Source organism: Formica exsecta, unplaced genomic scaffold (assembly GCF_003651465.1).
Source record: "Formica exsecta isolate Colony F162 unplaced genomic scaffold, ASM365146v1 scaffold395, whole genome shotgun sequence".
Lineage (NCBI taxonomy): Eukaryota > Metazoa > Arthropoda > Insecta > Hymenoptera > Formicidae > Formica > Formica exsecta.
In genome coordinates, this window is record NW_021851188.1 from 516792 (window position 1) to 540016 (window position 23225).

General features: G+C 37.8%; 3 protein-coding genes across 10 annotated transcripts in view; 1 reads left to right on the forward strand and 2 right to left on the reverse strand.

Annotated features, from left to right (window-relative positions):
• LOC115239836 (nuclear pore complex protein DDB_G0274915-like) overlaps positions 1 to 5289 on the reverse strand; it is a 26096-nt gene extending 20807 nt beyond the window's left edge. The window contains exons 1-2 of the mRNA XM_029814621.1: positions 4750 to 5289; positions 3930 to 3977 (exon numbers count right to left, since the gene is read on the reverse strand). Of these exons, the coding sequence (XP_029670481.1) occupies positions 3930 to 3977; positions 4750 to 5037 (336 nt within the window). The 5' untranslated portion in view covers positions 5038 to 5289. The remainder of the gene's footprint in view (positions 1 to 3929; positions 3978 to 4749) is intronic.
• Positions 5290 to 5890: 601 nt separating this feature from the next.
• Positions 5891 to 13108, reverse strand: LOC115239795 (breast cancer type 2 susceptibility protein homolog). Of its 5 annotated transcripts, none has more exons than XM_029814523.1 (13): positions 12910 to 13104; positions 12647 to 12781; positions 12479 to 12560; positions 12118 to 12259; positions 8773 to 12026; positions 8484 to 8634; positions 8203 to 8415; positions 7917 to 8127; positions 7672 to 7823; positions 7324 to 7586; positions 7040 to 7223; positions 6633 to 6911; positions 5891 to 6404 (listed from the first exon to the last, which is right to left on the reverse strand). In XM_029814523.1, the coding sequence occupies exons 2-13, from the start codon at positions 12699 to 12701 to the stop codon at positions 5997 to 5999; spliced, it is 5394 nt and encodes a 1797-aa protein (XP_029670383.1). In that variant the 5' UTR covers positions 12702 to 12781; positions 12910 to 13104; the 3' UTR covers positions 5891 to 5996. The 5 variants fall into 5 exon arrangements, with proteins under 5 accessions (XP_029670383.1, XP_029670385.1, XP_029670384.1 ...); XM_029814525.1 differs by having other exon boundaries at positions 8773 to 10783; positions 10955 to 12026; positions 12647 to 13103; XM_029814524.1 differs by having other exon boundaries at positions 8773 to 10470; positions 10642 to 12026; positions 12647 to 13103.
• Positions 13109 to 13226: 118 nt separating this feature from the next.
• Positions 13227 to 15435, forward strand: LOC115239802 (mediator of RNA polymerase II transcription subunit 27). 4 transcript variants are annotated; one of them, XM_029814549.1, is made up of 6 exons: positions 13227 to 13323; positions 13619 to 13733; positions 13917 to 14097; positions 14251 to 14523; positions 14633 to 14933; positions 15095 to 15433. In XM_029814549.1, the coding sequence occupies exons 3-6, from the start codon at positions 13925 to 13927 to the stop codon at positions 15227 to 15229; spliced, it is 882 nt and encodes a 293-aa protein (XP_029670409.1). In that variant the 5' UTR covers positions 13227 to 13323; positions 13619 to 13733; positions 13917 to 13924; the 3' UTR covers positions 15230 to 15433. The 4 variants fall into 4 exon arrangements, with proteins under 4 accessions (XP_029670409.1, XP_029670410.1, XP_029670408.1 ...); XM_029814550.1 differs by having other exon boundaries at positions 13619 to 13729; XM_029814548.1 differs by having other exon boundaries at positions 13228 to 13513; positions 15095 to 15435.
• The last annotated feature ends 7790 nt before the right edge of the window (positions 15436 to 23225 follow it).

Sequence of the window (23225 nt, forward strand, 5' to 3'; positions counted from 1 at the left end):
AAGAGCGGAGAGCTCGAGAAAGAGAGAAGAGGTGGAGGTGGAGGCTAGCGACTCCGCCGCTGGATGCTGCATTCCCGAGAGTGCACTAATGCATGGACTCGGTTATGTAAATAGCCGGCGATCCGGCGAACAAACGCGCTGGGTTAAACGCGCCCGCTCTCGTCGCCATCTCCGTAATATCGAATAACGGTATGCATCGCGGAAAGTGTAACTCCTCCGCGCGAGATACCACCTCTCCTCCTGCGTTAAAGGTCTAACAATAGTGGTAAATTCCACAATGCAACTGAATGGAACGTGTAATTTTACCATCGCGATGTCGATGAAATTCTAGTGCCGCGAGGTAACGATGATTAAATTTGCCGGAGCATCTCGCGTGCAGAATAATAATGTATATTCGAAGGATGTTGATGCGGCGATACTCGTTGCATAGAATACAATCTGCGATCGAATAAATGAGGAACAACCGTAAAATGAATTAAATCGCATCTCTAATAAAAGTGATATTTTTAAGACGAATTTTTTAGTTAGAGGGGGATAAATTTTCTTCTAGAGTATTAAAATAAAACGGTACGACACATCTAGTATTAATCAAATCGCTTTTATATACATATTTAAAGCAGGCTTCTCACATACCGCGTTTTGCAAATTTGCGCTAAATTTACTTCACTATATTTATTCGTTTCGTATTCTTACACGCGTGTTCGATCGCCTATTAGGCAAAATCAATATTTCGGCACATAATCATCGCGTTCCTCTCCGTCATTCCTGGAACGCTAGCGTCGCGAGGAGAGAAGCGCGAACTTCGTCGATGCTATAAATGAAATAACACCTCGGTCTGTCCGACAGATTAATCTGTTCCTTTCTTACAAACTTCGCGGCCCGTTCACATGAATCCACTTTGCGTCGTAAACATCGTATATCTCGGAAGAAGCTTAAATGAATATTGAGAAACTGCGTAGCTTCGTTTCTTCTCGGAAGGGAGCAACATAAAAATAGTGGCGCCATTAGAACTCGAGCAAAAGGAAACTAATTGCGGTACTTTACTATCAGGATTGTCATGCTGTATTTGGTTTACTTAATGGATTTTACTAGTTGCTTATAAAAGACAACGGTGAAATATTTATATTCTCCGTTCTTCGACGTACCAATATAGCTTCCAAGAATTCTAATAAATAAGCGGATTTTATTTTTCTTTTGTTTTATGGTAACTCGCACGAGGATGTTTGAGAGAGCAATATATCTTTTATATATATCTCCAACGAGAATATAAAATAAAAAATGTCAAACACACACTATGTTCAATTTAACAATATTGCACAACATCGTAGACGCGGATGACATAACACGCGAACACGGAAGGCCAGGAAACTATAAAAAAAAGTGCTCTCTTTTATAATATCGCGAGGCGATATAGTCGAACCATCGAGACGGATATTGGAAAAAAAGTTGATCAAAGGAATCGCGTGATACTGCCTTAATATCATCAATAAAGCGAGAGGACATGTGCAATTTGCCTTTCATTAGCAGCAAGCGTGTTGCGACAGACAACAACGTTTCGGGATAAAAGATATGAGAAGTCGCGCGATTAATTCTCGCGCGAGCAACGGGATTCGTTTCCTTTCTGCCGCAGTTAATTAGACTCGGCCTCGCGTTCGCTAATTACCGACGAAAATATAATTATCGTAAAAATGTCGTGCCTCCTTTTATTCGAACGGTACACAAAGATCATGACTCTTTCGCGGATCGATTCAAAGAGAATAAAAAATTCGAAAGGGTAAAACAATTCGCGTCTCGAGAGCATTGATAGAGGATCGAGACTAAAATGATGAATAGCTATAAATATCGAATTTCTCGAGCTACAAGAGTGAATTCGAGAGAGAAATTTCCGTAAAAGGGTTGCATTGTATGTTATCTTTTGTTACAAACCGGTTGCCGCGACGCGATTTCGCAATCGGCAGGAAGGGCCCCTTCCGGCCCTTACGAAGCTTTCTTGGCCGATCCTATCTTATCCGCGTGACTCGTAAAACGTGCGAAACCGTTGGCGGGGATCAGGAAGGGAATCACGGTGCGTGTCGCACCGTGATGTATGCATTACACAGGTGTGCAAATGGAAGCGGCAATAAAGTATCCTTAGACAAGCACTTCTCGAGGGTAGGCAAATAATAGCGTCGTTCTTTAGACGTGCGACTACTTAATTGCGTTGCCTCTACCGTAATAAAAGTCTTCTATAGCGCGTGTGCAAAGAGGGTAAAAGGGATTTAATCGTCTCTTTGCGAAGATAATTCCTCGTGACTTTAATTTTACAGTTGAATCGATCTCTGACGAATCCATTTTATCTTCCTCTTCAACGTGTTGTATATCGTACGATAGGATCGTGATTATTTTACGCGAACGCACAAGAGAAATGCAAACGTGTTGCGAACAAAGACATCGCCATTTAACGCAACCCTTTTACGTTTCGCACGCAACAGGTCATCGCGTCGACCAGAGGGGGACGAGGGAGGGGGTGATAATTTTCTTGTACCGGCTGTGCCACGTGTGTCACTGTGTGCGTGCGTGTGGGATCAAAAAAGCAGGATGATGACGTCACACGTAAACTCGCTCCGGTCACTGGCGGCGGTCGGACAAACGTGCCACAGAACACAAACACACGTGCGTGCATTCGGATAGGTCCCACAAAGGCCTGCACGGTCCCTCCGACTGATAATAATTACGGGAGGGGCTGAAGCGGACTTCCGTTCAAATGTACGTACATATATACTCGATCTGTGGCGAACCGGCCGTGTCACGGGTGCGAACAAAACCACCTACGAATGTTTCAGACTCGACTCGACTCAACTCGACGCTTTTCGCGCAGGCTCTTTATCGTGTAGATTTTTTCCGAAAAATTGGCGCCACGCGTGCCTTACTCACGATTTTTAATATCTCGATTATTATTCGCATCAATAATTGCAAATGCTTTATAGATGAATTTAATTTCTTTTATATTCGGGATCTGAAGCGACTACGAAAAGCATTAGTAAAAAGATTGTTATTAACGTGATTAAAAAAAAAAAAAAAAACGGTATTAATATACTATTATAATTATTTGTAAGCGACTACGAAAAGCATTAGTAAAAAGATTGTTATTAACGTGATTAAAAAAAAAAAAAAAACGGTATTAATATACTATTATAATTATTTGTCTTTTATTACACGGGATTTCGAGTGACGCTAGATACATAGTTAGACAAATAGAGTCCACAAGGCTCAGAATAGATGGTCCATTCATTGTGTAAATATTCGCTGATCGAATGGTACTCGGCGAGATCCGCTCGCTTCGATACATTAATGTGCAGATAATAATAGTAATAGTAGGAAATAAGCACGTAAAGGTATACCATACGGGATTCCAGATAATTTGATGTGGTTTCGAACGATTAGTTACCGTCTGCCCGATCGGGAAATGCTTAACAACGAAATAAAGGCAAACGGAAATATGGTCTGGTTACTTTCAGCATAAACAGTCGTATACATGAAAGAATTCTCTCTCATTTCGATCTGTAAAATGCACCATAGTTATTGAATACCTAGTCCTCTTCTATCTTATCGTTGAAAGAAGAATCGGAGGACAGAGATGAAGATCTCGCAAATTTCAATGGAAATTTATTCTTTAGAGTGATGAATTTCAAATTCTTCAAACTAAAAATTAGTATTAAAAAATTCCCTTTCTTATCTACTTTAATTTTTCAAATTTAAATAATTTTGGATTTAATAAATTTAAATCCATTGTTGTATGATAAAATGACAATGAGAAATGACAATGCGTCGATCGATATATAAAGATAGATATTAGGACAGATGCATACTTCCGAGTTTCCGTTTGGCGGAAACATTCATCGAGGATGAATATGCGATAACAAAGCCGACGAGGCATAAAATCAACTCACCTTTCGAAGTTTCTCCAATTCGTTCGCATCTGCAGCTGACTGTGCCGCCTGTCAAGAATAGAAAGTAACAAATTATTTGACAGTCGCCGTATGTATATAAACGAGAATTTTCAACAAGAGCGCGAACGTCCCTTTTTCTCGATTGATTATCCGTTGCATCTTTCGACATTTAATTGATTCGACACAATAGCGGATACGCCGATAGTATATCCAGCAGAAACACCGCGTTTATTGTATTTAAATCGAGTTACAAAACACGCGCGCACGTTCTAACGCTCGAAGGATTTCATTGCGCTTTGCTTCCAATTTCGTAATTAGTCGTAAAACAGAAACGCACGCACTGTAACCAAGTACACTGCTGCTGCTATCATTATTCTTACGATCTTATATCGTCGTAATTCAAGCGCGATATTAAACTTCGCCTAAGCGATTCCGGAGCAAATAAGAATAATTTCATAGTCGTATGCATGAAAGATTTAACTCCAGACGAATGTACAGAGAGATTGCAGCTCCCTTATATAGATTCTTGAATCGGGAATCAATTTTATTCAGGATCGCAGAAAATTTGACAAGGAATCTTCAAGCAGATAAAGGGAGATATATAAAAGGATAATTCATATATAATCTCTGTGTATTCTTTCACGAAAATTATATTTTTGCACTCTTTAATCTTTGATATGTCTTTGATATACGTGACAGGATGCTGCAACATCTCTAAAGTGCATGATATTTCACGTACAAAGTTACCGTTAGGACGATATTAAAAGACGAGCACGTTGTGCGAAAGAAAACATTGTAAAACAGTGCAACAGACATTCACCTGATTTTTCGGCTTCGGCTGCTCCCAGAGAACGGCGGCGTCGTTGCCGCCATCGTTTATCGGCTTGTCATCCGCGAAAGTCACAAGCGAGAAGAAATTGTTGTTCCGGGTATTGTTGTTGCGATCATCCCGCTGGTTCACAACGGCGTTATCGAGCAGCTCGTAATCCAAGGACTTGCAGTCGCGGCCACTGCTAATAAAATTGCGCGCGAACGCGCTCTTGAAGAAGCGACCGGGTGACACCTCGCTGCCGAGGGCGAATTCCACCTTCGGGATCTCGGTCGTCATCGCGCCGCTGCTGATGATGATTATGATGAAAACCTAAGTACGATCGAACGCACAGAGAAGCACTAATAAATGCGTGTATCGCGGAACGTCGCCTCTACACGCAAACAATCGCGTCGCGAATCATCGCCGCACATAGATTCGCGTCTCGAGGAGGAGATGAAACAAAACACAACACGATAAATTTTCTCCCCAGCTCAAAAGCCAATCGGGCGGTTTTTTAGATCGCCCGATCTGACCAGATGCAACGAGGGAGAATCGCAGACGAGACACGCTGTACACCGGTGCGTGTCAAACTGAGCGCCAAAGTCAGCGCGCAGTCCTTTTCTAGTTTCTCCTGCCCCTCCGGCGCGCATGCGGCCCAATCGCGTGACGGTCCGAGAGGATCCGCGTAACTGTCAGATATTATTCCCAAGAAAACAGAAAATCTCCTGTTTTCACTCTTGTCAGCATGAGAACATTTATTTAAACTGAAAAAAAATGATTTGGGGAAAGATCTCTTGAAAAATGAGAAAGACAACTCTTCTCTCTCTATATATATATATATATATATATATATATATATATGTCCACTTTCTATAAAAAAAGAACTTTCTATTATGTCTTTAGAATTATAATTTTCTTTCGTTTCTTGATTAATTCCAAGTATCATGCCAAGCAAGCTTACTTTTCGAAAATCGCTATAAACGAATGTTTTACATTTTCCAACCAACAATAAGTCTAGGAAAAATGTAGGTGATCAGCTGCCGGGAGTAACAGCTGGCTAACACCTGGACCCATATATATTAGGGGATTTATCGACGAATTTTCTCTTGAAAAGAACATTCCTTCGAATGGAAAATGCAAGAGTGGAATGTATGTAAAAACAAAATAGTTTATATTTATGTAATAATAATTAACAAATTTTTACAACAGTTTCGCTTATAACTAGAATGAAAACAAATGAGCAAGTTGTGATTACATCATTGCTTTTCCGATGCGTCGGATGAATGTGGATCCTTGGATTCCTTAATACTCGATGTATCCTTCGTCGAGATGCGAACGGGCGATTGGAAATTCAAAGAAACCCTCTTGGATTTTCTGAGTATAAGAGGAGATAGTTCGGGCGGTTCCCCATAATATTGAAGTTTTTCGAGTCGTCTCTGGATCGAAGGATTAGATGCGATATATCTCGGATTGCTGCCGGTTCCTAATTTCGGCACCGCCAACGGCGGCGTGTAGTCGACTAATTTTTTGTCCACGCTTGGTGTGATCGAATTGTATATTTTAATCGGAGTATTTTTACCCGGTACATAATGCGTCGGTGTTGACTTCTTTTGCAATTCTACATTAAGCGCGGAAGTGCATCTTTCAGCGTACTTAACCGAATCCTTAAAAATCAAATTTAACATAGAAAAGCGTATGTTAGTTTAAGAGAAATAATTATATTAATTGGATAAAATTATATAAAAAATTAATAATTTTTTTTAGAAGCATTAATTGCTTAAATAATTAAAATTGCAATTAAAACTTGAAAGAATGTGTATGGGAGAGAGTATAAAAATTATAAATTATAAAAGACACGTAAAACAAAGAAAGAAAAAGAGAATATAACGTACCGTGATCAGATTTTGCAAATTTTCAAAGGATTCGTACAGATGATTTCGGCGAGGATTGCACGTAAAAATTGTTCTGTCCGTGCAATACGCCGCTGGGACATTCCATGAAGTTGCTCTTCGCCATTCTAAATTACTGCATGCCACAATAGATCCGACAGTAAGAATCTCTGTGTAGCCATAACTGGCTATGCCTTGCCAAAACAATATCGAGAGATAAGTGGAATCATTCGAATCCGTTTTCGGATACGCTAAATGTGCGACTTCGAAATCTTTCATGCCCTACAAAGATATATATGCGTCCATATAAAATATTACAATGAGAAGAAAATATTTTTTACAATCTTTTAAACAATATTTACATTTAAATTGCCTAAGAAAATTGAGAAAAATATGATAGAAACGCTTACATAAGGGGCAGGGCCGACGAAACATACAAAACCGACCGTGTCGAATTCTCCGTAAGGTGGAACAAATTCGAAATTGGCCATTTCGCAAAAAGATGTGCATACTCTAGCAGGATATGACATAGCGTGCATCTTTACCGGTTTAAAGATTGAGGACCGGCGCGCGGTGATTTGTAATTCGGTTCCTCTGTTGAACAAAATTATACATATTTACTCATAAAAATCCAGCATTTACGTATGTACCGCGCGCGATACAGTTATATTCCTCTCTTGTGAGAAAATAATACCTCTTTCCAGAAGCGACGACGTTATAGAGCGAGACACACGCGCCTTCTTTGAGGGCATTCACAACTTCCTCGCTGGGCGACCAGATTGACAGAATCGCGTTTACATTCTCGTCGCATACTCGAACTTTGAGCAACTGAGAAACTTGTCGTGGCCCTGGTAAATCTTGGCGCAATTTTGATTGCATGTCTTGCATGAATCTCTCTTTTTTCTGGTGTAATTCTTGCAATAATTCTTCGCTGCGTCGTTTCTTCGAGACGGATTTCTATTTATAACGATTAACATATGACTCGCGCGTAAAATTTATATAAGCTAATAAAAATGATTTAAATAAGTTAATCAAATCGTACTTGCGTAGACGAGTTTTCGTAATCTTCAGTTTCTCGAGCAAGTTTTTCTTGAAAATCTTTCTCCGCGTTAGCGTAAAATGCCTCTATCTTGGACAAACATTGCTGTTCGTACGTGCTTTGCATTTTCTCCTCGCATTTAGCGTTTCGAACAACTGTTACAAAAAATAAGCAAAAATAATATAGAATAAGAATTGTCTCGCTAACTCGCGTTTGCAATTTCAGCTTTTAATTCACATGTATCTTACTCGAATCTCCGGATACGGTTTTCTCGTGATATAACGTCGGATACACCCTAGCGACAATAATTGTCATTTTGCCGATTAAACCGCCGTTCGGACATACGTTACATAACTTGATGGGTATCGGTCCCGAACGTGGCGCGTATCCTAATTTCGCGTACCATCGTGCACGCCTGGTTGAATTTGTGTGCAATTTTAGGCATACGGTAGCCGGTGCCTGCGATAAGAAATTAACAAAAAAAAAAAATTAATCATTTGCACGTCCGATTCCGGTAAAAAAGTCGATGCCTACCTCTAGTGGATAGAAACCTTGATCGCAATTTAATAATTCTGCGCCGGACACTACCAATTTCGTGCCCTCTCTTATTTTGCCAGTCGATATGCTCTTCACCAATCCTATATCGATACAAATAGGTATACTGTACCAGCCATCGGTTAATTCTATTCTCCACTTTGGCACTCCTACGCGCGGACTCTTCCCTATCTCCGTGCTTATATTATTATTCTGCAAATTAAGATACGTGTAATATATACCGATATATTGAATATTTATATATGATTAATATATATTACTTCTACTATAGATGACACGCATAAAATCATTCTCTTAGACGCGACGTCGTCCTTTTCCAAGATACGTCTTATGGCCGATCGTTGAAACTGATCGATCTCTCGATCGTACCGATACTTTAATTGCGCCATCACGCGGGAAGGTGTTAATGCCCTGAAGTGTAGAAAAAATATTCAATAATCGTTAATTTCTTTTAGCATCTACACAGATCTCGTGCAATTCTATTCAATCTCTTTAGTTTCTAGGAATTGGAAACGGTTCTTGTGTACTCATTTCATAAAATAATTATACCTAGGTAACTCGGCCGAGCTGAATTTCATTCTGTCCATCGACGCCAATTTCCATACAATCCACCGGTAATGATTCTCGACCCAGCGTGCGGGAACAAGATTTGGATTTACGCCTGGACTTGCGAGGAAAGCGCGGAGGAACTCCCAAATTCCCGCGTAACCGTTCTCATCTAAAATCAGACGCACCTCATCCTCCATTTCTATCCCGCGAACGTTAGTCCGTGCCACTTCGTTCCCGTAAAAATCAGAGCATCGAAATATGTATGACGCGGCTGTCGCAGCGGTGATCGCCAGGATATTCGGCGATATTTGTCGATCGATGAGTTCCTGATATGAGAGCGGCACGGGCGGCGCGCCGTTGTTGAGTTTTCTCAACGATAAACGAGCGTTAGAATTATCTTGCTTGTAACGATACAGATGGCCGATCGATTGCTTCGATCCGCGTCTCCTTTTCGCGGTGATTATCTTCTCTTGATCTAACGCGGCCGTCAAGCGATCCTGCAGTATCCTCGCTGATTCGTCGACGAAATACATCATTAACTGAGTATCACCGTACTCGCTCCATTCCGTATTGTTTTCTGTCTTTTGCTTCTCCGTTTGCATTTTTGCTTTTGCTTCTTCCGCCGATTTTTGCATCTCCATATCTGATTCGTTCTTACAAGATGCGTTTTTGTGTGTGACATTCTCTACATCATCTAGCGTTATTTTATGCGCTCGTGGTGCACTATACTTGTCCCTCCGATGTCCTAAATCTTTCCGCTTTCTCGAACGTGTTCCTAAAACAGGACTACTCACCACGTCCAATTCGATTGGTTCAACAGCATCTCTTTCGGGTGATCTTAAGGCAGAATTTATAATCGAATCTGTTTGCTTTTTCTCGTTTGGATTTCGGTTCTCGTCGTTATTCGTATCGATACCCAGATTATCAGAAAATAATTTTCTAGCTTGAAATTCGTTACTGATACGAGCTTTTTTTGATTCAGACGGGCAGTTCCTGCCCAAGGGTGTGTTCTCATCTGAATCGCTGGTGCGCTTTTGCAATGATGTATTTCTCAAATCAGGGCTATTATCATCTAGATGGTTGTTAGAGACGAATGGTTGTGATTTTAATAGAACGTTATTCGAAACTGTTATCTCTTGATCGCTTTCCAAGTAAAGTTTACCATACGAAGTTTTTAAATCGCATCTTTTAATGTTTTCATCAGAGGCAATGTAGGATCTAATATTTGAAGTATGTATGTCGCATTGTTTGATCTGTTCAACAGTAGTATCTAATTGTTCTGCAAATAATATTTTTGCTTTGGTCAATGATTTTTCTGAGATACTGATAGATTTACCACCAGCCGTGGAAAATAATGGTAAAGTCATGTTATTTGGTTTCATAGAATTTACATCTGTAGATGATGTCTCAGGATATTTTATTAATATATCACTTTCTTTTTCTGATTCATTCACTAATAACATTTTTGCTTTGGCCAGTGATTTTTCTGAGATATTGATAGGTTTACCACCAGCTGTGGAAAATAATGGTAAAGTTATATTTTTCGCAGAATTTTCATCCGTAGATGACCTCTCAGAATATTTTATTAATTTATCATTATCCTTTTCTGATTCATCTGCTAATAATAGTTTTGCTTTGGCCAGTGATTTTTCTGAGATATTGATAGATTTACCGCCAGCTGTGGAAAATAATGGTAAAGTGATATTGTTTGGTTTCATAGAATTTGCATCTGTAAATGATTTCTCAGGACATTTTATTAGTATGTCATTTTCTTTTTCAGATTCATCCGCTAATAACATTTTTGCTTTGGCCAATGATTTTTCTGAGATATTGATAGATTTACCACCAGCTGTGGAAAATAATGGTAATGTTATATTTTTCGCAGAATTTTCATCCGTAGATGACCTCTCAGAATATTTTATTAATTTATCACTATCCTTTTCTGATTCATCTGCTAATAATCGTTTTGCTTTGGCCAGTGATTTTTCTGAGATATTGATAGATTTACCGCCAGCTGTGGAAAATAATGGTAAAGTGATATTGTCCGGTTTCACAGAATTTGCATCTGTAAATGATTTCTCAGGACATTTTATTAATATCTCATTTTCTTTTTCTGATTCATCTGCTAATAACATTTTTGCTTTGGACAGTGATTTTTCTGAGATACTGATAGGTTTACCACCAGCTGTGGAAAATAATGGTAAAGTTATATTTTTCGCAGAATTTTCATTCATAGATGAACACTCAGAATATTTTATTAATTTATCATTATCCTTTTCTGATTCATCTGCTAATAACAATTTTGCTTTAGACAACGCTTTCTTCGAGATGTTGATGGGAGCACCACTAGCAGTTGAGAATAAAATAGGAACTATATTAACTTCTTCAACAGAACTTTTATTTACAAATGGCTCTTCACAATCTGTAATATGCATTTTATCGTAATTTTTCAAATGTTCTGTAAATAGTCGCTCTGATTTGGATAATATTTCTTTTGTAGTATTTATAGAAACGGTATCAGTAAATGAAAAGGATGATAAATGCTTATTTTTCTGTCCATTAGAATTTCTTTTGGCAAATGATTCATAATTCTGTGCTTGAGTTTCTTCTATATCAAAGGCATCTGCAAACAATCTCTTTGCTTTAAATACTGCCTGCTTTGAGACATTAATTGAAGCACCATGAGCAGTAAAGAAACCTATATTTTTATTCTCTTTAATATTTCTTTCTTTATCAATATCTTTGATCCTCTGGTTACAATGCACATTAGACTGGACTGTTGTTTGATTATCAAAAGTGTTAAAACATATCTGATCTATATTACTGAACGAGGCATTTTTAAAAAATTCTTGTGTTGATGTATCCAAACTGTCAGGTGCAGTATTTGTAAGATTTTCTAATTTCTCATTATTACATGAGTTTTGAATTTTATTGAGAACTTTTGATTCATAATCTTCAAGATTATCAATAACTGAAATAGGTTCCGCAACATTTGTAACATTATTCCGTACTGCAGAATTAATATTTTCAGAAATAGAAGATGTATCTATTGGTACATTTATGATAATATCTTCATTGTTAGTTACAACTAATGGATCTATAGATATAGAAGTTCTAAATATACGACGTTTGGAGCGTCTTCGTGATGCTCTAGATTCTCCTGCAATAACAGGAGAATCAGAGATAATTCTGTCTACGCTTTTAATAGTTGAAATATCAGGTGTATGTTGTTTAAGTTTAGGTGTTTCTTCTGTCTGAAATATTAATAATAAACAGGACATTGTAATGTAAATAATAAAGTACAATGTAGAAATGTAACATATTTCATTTAAAAAGATATATTACTTTTTCTGTTGTACTTGTTAATGGTTTTATGTATGGCTGAGCTTGTGGTGTTTCAAAATCACTACTCCACTGTTCATTTATCTTACTTAAAAGGGGTAGCAAACTCAATGGTGTACGTGGAATTACATCATCACTTGATGTTCTGTTGTTAACAATATAAAATGACCAATTATTCAACGATAAAACACATTACTTATTGAAATTAAAACAATTTTTGATCAATAACATAAATAAAACTTTTTTTGTTTACAACAAATATTATTCTATATTTTTGTATTATCGTTATTATTAGATGCTGAGAAATCTCCGTTACATATTTAATTACAAAACTCTAAAATAACAAAATAAAAATGTGTCTTACATCATGCTGGTACTAGCACATGCTGTTTCAAACCGATTTAAAATCAGGGCATCACGTTTGATCTCTTTTTTTTGTTCGTCATCTAAAAATTTGCGTATAAAAAAAAAAAATACCATAACTATGCTACACACACACATAAACAATTCGCGTGAGATGTATAATCATTACCTGAAAATAATTCATCGGATTCGTCTTCAATGTTGTCAGTTGTCGATAAATCCATAATTGTGTTATAATCGTCAGCTTCTCCAAACGTTGTATTACTTGCACTTTATTTATCGATTCACTTCAAATTGCCATCTGCTACTCGTGTGTCATATAAACAGAAATTGTGTAATTTTTGCGCGCCACTGCACTATCCCAATGACGTCATTTCGAATACATGTGAAGACAACACGATAAAAAACAAGAGATAAATCTATATTTAATACCGTTATAACCTCTTCAACCGGCAATAACACAGTCACGTGAAATGCAACTACTCGTGCCCATAGCTAATTATGCTCGTGTCACGTGGGCAATATTTGTCAGCGCTTGTCTTTCTTTTGAATTTCCCTCATGCAACATGTAAATTTCATATGACTTCATCTTGCACAAAGAAAATACACAGTTAGGCAACTTGAACACTACATACGACGATAAGCACAAGTAACGAGCATCGTGGATGACGATTGGTCAATCAATGCCATCTGACGACGTGCTAGTTAACTGGATCAATCAGAAACTAGAGTGACTACGTTCTCTGATTTACATATTCGGAGGTGAATGAAAATGGCAGATGGCAGTATATACGAAGTGTTATGATTTTGCGTCCCGTCAGGACGAAGAAAAGAAGGATGTGCAAAGTAAATGTGCATCGTCAGTTTTTCATTAGAGAAAGATCTTGATATATTAATTAACTGTTCAGATACTTATTGTTATCCGAATTTATTTTGAATTTTCAAAACTATCGATTACAGTCCATATGCGATTATAAGCGCGAAGCGCTTGTCAAAAATCAAAGGCTATCTTTAGTCGACGATTGTACGAGAAAAGGTTAAAAATTAACAAAAACATGCATTTCAGCGACTTTTTATACTTTTACAATTGATACCACACACACAGGATAGGATATCTTTAATATATGTTCTTGTATTATAGGTTATGAAGCATTATATCGTATCTGAATAGACAGATTCTTTTCTATGGAGCGTGTTTGATATAAAATAAGAAATTAAAATAAAAAATTGGAGGCTGTTGTCTATTAAAACAGTGGGTATGGCGACATTTAGTATAATATTTTTAAAAACTTTCATCATCCATACGCATTATTTTTCACAAAACATAAATGAATCATTAACTCCATTAACCGAAGCCTTTTATAAATATTACATTAAGTGTAGATTTGTGATATGTTGAAAAACATATACATTGTGAAAATACTACAATGTTTTAACAGGTGTAAAAATGGAGCAGCTGCAGACAGCGCTAACAGCTATCAAAGTACTTCGTTCGAATGTTGGACAAGTGTTTGATTCTCTTGGAAATGGTTTGCGGGCGGAGCATGGAGACGAAAATAAAGAATCAAAGTATTTATTAGAGTTACAGGAATTATTGACTACTGTGAATCATAACTTGAGGTAATTAAATAAACGAGAGTAAATAAAATAATTACTAGAAATCAAAATAATGAGACATAATTCAAAATGAGATAATATAATAGTTTCATTATTGGATTATATTATTATGAAACAATTTAATTATGCGATTAATGTTTGCCATTTGAAACACAGGGATGTAGAACAGGTGATAAGTAGTTTAAATCCGCCACCAGGTCCATTTAATTTAGCTAGCACAACATATCTTAGTCAGGAAACGACACAAGAAAGACAAGCGCTTTATAGTACACTTGTCAATTGTTATAAGTGGACAGATAAGATTCACGAGTATAGTAATGTTGCTTATACATTGCTCAATCAAAATTCGCTAAAGAGATCTTATATGGTCGCAAGTAGAACAAAGAAGGCAAGACCGTTCTACACCAATAGTCATAATGTATCTCAAGCGTAAGCTGCTCTTAATTCTAATGATGCATGAGACAAAAAAACGTGATTCTTTAATTTTGGAACATGAGGTTGATTTGATTTTAATGTATTTTAATGTGCGTCTAAATAGGCAAGTCGATTCCATGCTATCAACAGTCGAACGGCAGTTTAGTGACATGACAGTGTCTGTGTCCCGTCCATTCGCATCGAATGCAGTATTACATGTTACACTGGGGCATGTCCTAAAGGCGTTGATAGCATTTAAGGGTTTGATGATAGAGCGGGTCGTAATCAAGGGTTACGGTGAAACAATGGATTTGTGGACGGAATCTAGGCATAAAGTCTTCCGCAAAGTGACGGAGAACGCGCACGCGGCGATGCTGCACTTCCATTCGCTCGCATTACCCGAATTAGCAGTGCGATCATTTATGGTAACGACTCGCTAATGACTATGTGTATTTGTGTCATGAATATTACATTACTGAATCTGCTTGATTGCTATTTTAATCGCCTGTTAAATTACGTTAATCCCTCGTAGAGATCGTGGATGCGCAATTTATGCAGTCGTTATCATATTTTCTCTCATTTCCAGACATGGTTACATGGTCTAAACAATTTATTTAGCGAACCTTGCAAACGCTGTGGCTTGCATTTGCACAGCGCACTTCCTCCAACTTGGAGAGATTTTCGGACTTTGGAGCCTTATCATCAGGAATGCAAGCCGTAAGACACAAGCTCAGTGTCTTGCATTTCAGTTGAATAAATATGGATCTTTGCAAGTACTTTATTAATAGTATACAATAATGAAGTATAATAATATTTAATGCCTATATTTTTTGTCCAAAAACATTCATCGACCGGAATATTATATATGCCAATGTGATATGAAAATTTTTAATGAATAATAATAAAACACTCCTATCTATTTCAATATATATCGCACGTTTTTACTGATTGATCTTGTGATAATATAATAACGCGCGCGCTCTGTCGCGTTGTTCGTTGTTAGGATGATGACAAGGTAAAGTAAAACATTTTCACAGAGAGAATGTAAGGGCTTTTATAAAAAGAATTCAATTACATAATATTTAACAAATGCAAATCGCACAGAACATATTTACGTTCTGTGAGAGAAAAATTGCAAAGCATTAGACAACATTAATCGGAAACAACGTACGTCATATTACGCGGGCACTGTCGATCGCGCTCACAATGGAAAGCTGATCAAATATACGATTAAATTTCGTCAGATTTATTGATAGCCACGATATTTGAAATCTCGATTTTGAACTTATAATTATAGATAAAAATAGATGCCCTGTTTTGTGTTGTAGAAGCGACGTCGAAGGGAAAAAGTATATATTATACCAATCGAATGATTATCGTTTAGCAAAGGAAACTTATGTGTGTTAGCGCTAATTTTTAGAATCGTAATGTAGAAATGAACGGGCGCGTAAATATTTTCCTTGAAATAAATCTGCGATCAGTATATGTATATGTACGTGAGTGTATTTTTTTTTCTTTCTCGTTACCTATGTTCTACGTATGTATACCACTCTTAGTATCGTTACATGCTATTTAGTTTTACATAATACTAATTAATATCATATGTAAATATAATTACGTTATTATATAATATACTTTTCACATAACTGTACACATTCACATCTTGGAATATTGGCGCTCTCCTAAGGGGCGCAAGTCGTTTGAGTGGCAGTGAACTTATTTTACAAATCGTTATTGTAATCACTTATACTTTGTTGGACTGTTCGAAAACTTCTCTTGCTTTTTTTCTCTTTTCTCTTTTATTTCCCTCTTTAAGGCTCTATAAACGTTGTAATACTCAATGAGTTTAATATTGTGTCATTGACTCGAAACCATTGATGCGATCATTGCTTATCTTTTTATCAAAGTCGTGATGAGTGCGAAATACATTATTAGATCTTCGCGTTTAAAGTAGCCATTTTTTTTTTTAATAATATATATGTATATATGTATATATATATGTATACGCGCGCGCGTTATTACAATTTTTTTAGAAACGAATTATTCTCGTTATAATATTATATATACGTGGGTCTCAATTACAGATAAGTGTAATCCTTTTCGCACGTAAGGACTAAGAAAGGCCTTTCATACTGATGCTTTCTTTCTCGAGATGCATAATTGCATGCAGACAGAAACACCTTTCGTAATTCGCTTACGGATGTCGCGCCGATTTTTTTTTTTTTTTTTTTCTTTCGGCGCAAGTCGTTTGATTGGCAGTGAACTTATTTTACAAATCGTTATTGTAATCACTTATACTTTGTTGGACTGTTCGAAAACTTCTCTTGCTTTTTTTCTCTTTTCTCTTTTATTTCCCTCTTTAAGGCTCTATAAACGTTGTAATACTCAATGAGTTTAATATTGTGTCATTGACTCGAAACCATTGATGCGATCATTGCTTATCTTTTTATCAAAGTCGTGATGAGTGCGAAATACATTATTAGATCTTCGCGTTTAAAGTAGCCATTTTTTTTTTTAATAATATATATGTATATATGTATATATATATGTATACGCGCGCGCGTTATTACAATTTTTTTAGAAACGAATTATTCTCGTTATAATATTATATATACGTGGGTCTCAATTACAGATAAGTGTAATCCTTTTCGCACGTAAGGACTAAGAAAGGCCTTTCATACTGATGCTTTCTTTCTCGAGATGCATAATTGCATGCAGACAGAAACACCTTTCGTAATTCGCTTACGGATGTCGCGCCGATTTTTTTTTTTTTTTTTACGTTACGGCATACTGCATTTTCTCGAGGATATAGAAATTACCGCGCGTGTGATAATGATAACGTTTTGGTGCCAATGATCTATCTTTTGTGAACACATATCGCAGCATGCCTTTTCTCGGTGAGGTGGTAATCGAAAGAAGGTTTCTTCAACAGGTGTGTGTGTTGCCGCAGCACGATATTGGGAGCCGGATATATAGTTTTACAGCTACAATAATAATCGATGCGCGTTCGCAATTTCCTTTTATCATGGCGATATAATTTGCATACACGTCGGGTTTGAAAATCTGCGAGAGTTCCCGGAATCGACGCGTCTAATTTGAACCAAAATATAATCGCACGTACATCATATCCCTCGGTAATTACCGCGTTTGTTAATAAGCTTGTAATGATGATTCCGAAATGGTGATATAATGGCGATATACTCGATATAATTATTATACAGTCATTGCACAGGTGTGTGAGAAAGAGAGAGAGTTTATTCGCCCGTCTCGGTGAAGTTTCCAATTATATTAATTAGCTTGTTATACGTCGTGCTATATATATACTATCATAATAATCTAATAGCTATATATAGTTTCTATATGTATATATGCCTAGCCTAGAGTTATCGATAATTAATATAATATTCTGAATTCTCTGATAATACTCATATAATGCAAGGAGATCTACTTTAGTATATTTTTTTTCTTTTTCAGTTCAATATAGCTTTATTGCCTTTCTCACTGATTCTGTATGTTTTGGACAGCTTATAATTAAAAACTTCCTTTATAGTTGCTCTCGTTCGAATATCTGATATCGTACGACGCGTTTCGCGCGTGATTCCATCTGGATCTTCTTTTCCTCACATTCATTTATCCTCTCTATTCTAAATACTCTATATTGCATTTACGTCGTGATCTTTTCGAAACAGTGTATTTATTCAAGTCACGTTTGCCCCGCACAAGTAGAGTTGCTTTAGAAAAAAAAAATCGCCAGGAATTTAAATTTAATCTTTGAAATTTTAAGCTTTCTTTGACTTTCTATCATATCCTTTTTATTTTTAATATGTTAGCATCAATTTTTATTCTTTACGAGCGTGTTTGGATAAGTATTCTTTTCATTAACAAAGATATGAGATTAATTTCGATTCACTTTTTTACAAAAGTTTTTAAGTAATAATGTTACAGAAAGGCCAATATAAAATTTCGAAAATTTCGATTTTATATAAAGTAACAAAAGAATGATTCAAGCTTCGGAAATACTTGGCCACCATATATATTTCAACTATCGAAAAATTCGCGTAACTAATAAAGATGCTTTTATTAAAACGATCAATATACGAAATATTAAAAAAATTCTCTGTAACGTATTTCAATCCTAATTAAGGAAAATATTAATTTATTTAAGTCTAGTAAGAGAGATATGTAAATATTAGTAGAGAGATGGATAAAGGAATGATAAAATTTTTAAACATTAATTTCTGTTTTGGAAAATTAGAGACTCGTCACTGTACAAGATAAATAACCATCCATTTCTTTCTTTCTTTTTTACAGATTAATCGGGATGCAGGATGAGATAATGGCTCTTCACTGATATCGAGACTTATTCATCAATGTTCGGATGTACCAAAAGATGCGGACCGCGACAGTCGTCAGATCGGTGAGTCATTTTTGCATAATATTTACGGTTCTACGAATTCGTCAGATCGCGTTGAGCTCTTGCATGCGGGTAGGCGTGAACGCAACGTAAAACGACAAACGATAGAAGCCGCGGATGCGCAATCACCACCGATTTCGTCGGCTCGTACTAACGCGAAAGAGAGAAAGGGTTTTTCTCGAAAGAGTCACGGTTGCTCGATCGACTTATTTGGGATCTAAAATGGCTCTGAGTCAGTGTCAGTGCAGATATACTTGTCCTCGTTTGTGTCACTCGTCGGTAAGGCTATTTTAGCGGGAAACGGAGTATGCTACTTCTCCAGTTATATATTGGATTATTATACACTTGCTGTGGCCCAGCGACGTCTCTCAAGTACAGAGTAGAAGTATACAAGTATATACACGTATATGTACAGCACGTAGGGAGAGATCGACGTCTCCCTTGGAGTCCCGAAATATCGAATCGTGTGCACTTCCGTTAAAAAGATCGATAGCAGCGGGGGGAGAGAGGGGAAGAAAGATTAATGACGGAGTAAGAAAAGGCATGCCTCTGCGCAGACAGGCTGCTGTTATTGATTTCGTGATTCGGACCGGAAGGTGTCGATTCCTGTCGCGGTAAAAAAATGCATCGACGATCCCGAAATATCGATCGATATATCGAGGCTTCATTTTAACTCAGAGACGTAATTATAATTGTAAATCAAAAAAATTCACAATTTTACTTTAATTTATAACTTATTTTTAGATAAATTTTTATACATTTTATTCGCATATTTTCCGTGAATTATTTTTTTTTTTTGCGTTTAGATCTTATCGTTTATACGTTCACTATCGATTTAAAATAATTTCAAAATACAATATATTGCGGAAATATTTGAAATGCGAATAATTAAGGAATCGACACATTCACTCGGCCGAAAGTGTATTGTAATGTACCCTGCGTCTTGTAAGAGATAAAGTATGGTTGATTAGTTTGTGAATATACTGCGGTCGAGAGGCACCGTATGAGTTGCGACGTGATCGCGAGCGTCGTCGAGGTCGCGTCTAATCGAAAGATAAGCTAATAATTCCATGTGGTTTCTTTTGACATTAATTTAATACAGTTGGTCGATGCCCAATTTGAGATCTTCGATACGAGAGTCGCTACTACTTGTTCGTTAACGCACTGTTACGCACCGCGATTTATAAAGGCAAGTAATTATTTTTCCCGTCTTCTTTGATTTTGTAAATTTCGAGAAAATTGCTAGCCTTCCCTCGCAACAAGAAATAGGCGGATTAAAAGGAATCGGCAGGACTTCATCTTAATTCCTTTTAACTCCCCATTTTTTTTTTTTTTTTTTTCCACAGAAGTCGAAGCATCTTTAACCGGCGAATTTTTTTTATCGTTTTAACGCTTTTAAATATTCCAATCGTTATCTCTCCGTTTATTCGGAAATTAATCAGTCCTTCCACGAAGCGAACGAATTCGATACGTTTCCGTCTCTCCGGTTATATAGCATACGCTCGCTCTCGATAATTCCGGAATCGAACGCCGGAAACGACGAAAAGAAAATATCACAGTGTCTCGAGGGCAGGTCGCGTAATCTTTTGAATTTGTTGCAGGTTTATGGCAGTCGCGCGCATAGTACATCTATCCCATATCCCATCCCATCGTCGTCGTTGCGGAAGTAACAGCGCGCGGCTTAATAAATACACAACACGTTGCGATGAATCGTACAGAGGACAGAGTGTGATACAAAAAACGACACGTAGTCCCGACACATGAGTCCTAGAAAATTAATGATATAAAAGTGAAGGGATATTATTATAGATACACGTTCTCGTCGCCTTCGTTCTCTCTCTCTCTCTCTCTCTCTCGAGGACGAAGTTTCTGCTACTGGGACGGGGGGTGCGAACTGACGAAGAGTGCGCCTTCGCCAAGCTTGTGCCTCCCCCTCTCCTGCCTCCTCGCGTGCGTGTGTGTCTGCCGATTCACATTTCGATATCCTTCCATGTCGCACAAAGTTCCGAGTACTCGTATATTAGTGCGTGATCGCCGATGCAGCGATTCTTACGCATTTTCCATTTTCCCAAACATACTCGTCTAGGCACAAATCACTTTCGCAACATTTCGATTAATCTATCTCGATCGCTCATGCTCGTCTCATCGTCCGCGCGTGCGGTTACGTCTTTTCCCGATTCGAATACCTGAGGGAAGATCGGATCTTTCGCTCTTACGAGGAGGAGGATCATGTCTCTACGCCGAGACATCTTCGACCTGTTGGCATCTTTCGATATTAGCCTGCCAGGAAATCGTGCTCGAAGCATTCATTTTATATTCGAAACATTTCATGACATCTCGAATTAATTTATCGTCGTTAAATACCATCGAGATGCAAGCTCGATCGGGATAATTTCGACAACACGAACGTGTGACACTGGAATTTTTCCTAACGATCCCAATAATCATTACGAAGTCACGACTCGCAAGTCGCAATTATACTTATTTAATAAATATCACGATACGATTAAGAAGTGACGCCTGATCGCGCGCGGTTACATCATTGAAAAAAATATCGCAGTGCCTTGTTAAAACGTCGGAATACATTCGTTCCATGATACTTGGAAAAATTGTCCCGATCGATCCCCTACGCCCTTCGTTCGCCCTAATTCAACTCGCGGAGAGATAGACAGACAGACAGACAGACATACACAGAGAGAGATCGCGATCGATGAAACGAGGAACACTCGTCACTCGTATATATCGCCCGCATCGATGATGAGATTTCTCGCAATACTCCGCTTCGCGTTTCTCGTTTCCGTTTCTCCTCTCACTGCTCGCTGCAAATCGCGCCGCTCATCGTCGTCGTCATCCCCGTCGTCTCGAAGCCCTCGGTCGCGCTCCAGCCGAGGCTGGTCGCGCGTCGCAGACTGTTCCGCAGAAAGGCCGCGCACGCCTTACTGCTCTCGGTGATGATCTCGTACAGCTGCGTCTCTAGGCTAAGGCTGCTGGTGGTGAGCAGCAGCGGCAGCGGTATCGGCGCGTTCATGATCACTAGGTTACCGATATTAAGAGGAGCTGTTTCCCATTGTCAGACACCGCTGTTCGGAAAGCGTGGCGGGGGAAGCGGGGGCGGTGGTCTCTCCGGCTGAGCGGGAGCGACGGAAGAGCGCTCGGATCCAGCTGCAAACACAACTGTGGGGTGCACGTTAATCTCACGTGTGTACGCGATTCCCTCGACACGTGTGTCAATTACTCGTCAACTACTTTCCGGACACATTGCTAAAGTATATGCTCAAATATGTATATGTCTGTGGTGTCAGGACAACAAGCAAGCTTCTACCGCACTCTCGATCGTTGTGCCTCGGTATTTCCTCGATCGGATTAATCCGCGTTGCAGGGCAAATGACACTTTGTCTTTGTGTGTGTGTGTGTTTAGCGATTATCCTCGAAATTCAAGACGGCGTCGAGTGATAAACTCCTTCTTTATAGGCCATTGCTACTCTTAACAATCTCAGAGCTAATCCCATGCAATTTAAGCGCATTGATATAAACTGGCCAAAAAGAAGGTCAATCGCGTTGAGAATTATCCTGTTCGATGCTAGAAGTTTTCCGGATGTATATGATTAATGTTTAAGACGAGAGATAAGCGTCTCTGCCGCAAATTAAATATTCGTTTACTACGAATATTTTTAAATGAAATTTCCAAGCGACAAACAAGAATAGTGTATTATCGTTGTCTGTATGCACGCGCGCGATGACTGGATATCGTGATATTTGAAAAAAATTTTTGGTAAAACTGCATAAAAGATAATATACCTCCGATTTAATCGCCACTTAAATATGTTATAGGGGAGGTTTTTCTGAATAATTCCCCGCAAGAAATAAGTGAGGGACGGCATTGGTTTAGGAGATATAATAAATTAAAGTTTCACAGTTTTAATGCTTTTTCTCAAGTATTATAAAGTAATATTAGGAAAAGCAAAGTTTGTGTACGTTGTATTTGTTGTAGAGCAGACGAAAAAATGTTTGTTTACATTTACGGAATAGGTACACAGTCATGGATATTTTGTCAATAATGTGTTTCACCTATTTCTCGCAGTTCGTTAAGAGCTTTCAACATGCGACTACATGAATTTCTGAGTCATGTCTTCAAAAATATTATTTATTTAATGCGTGGGCGAGGGAGGGGCGGAGCCCTACACAAATACAACGTAAATAAACAAACTTCATTTTTCCTTATTTTATAATAGAAAAAGCATTAAAACTATGAAACTTTAATTTGTTATATCTCTTAAACCAATGCTGTCTCCCACACATTTCT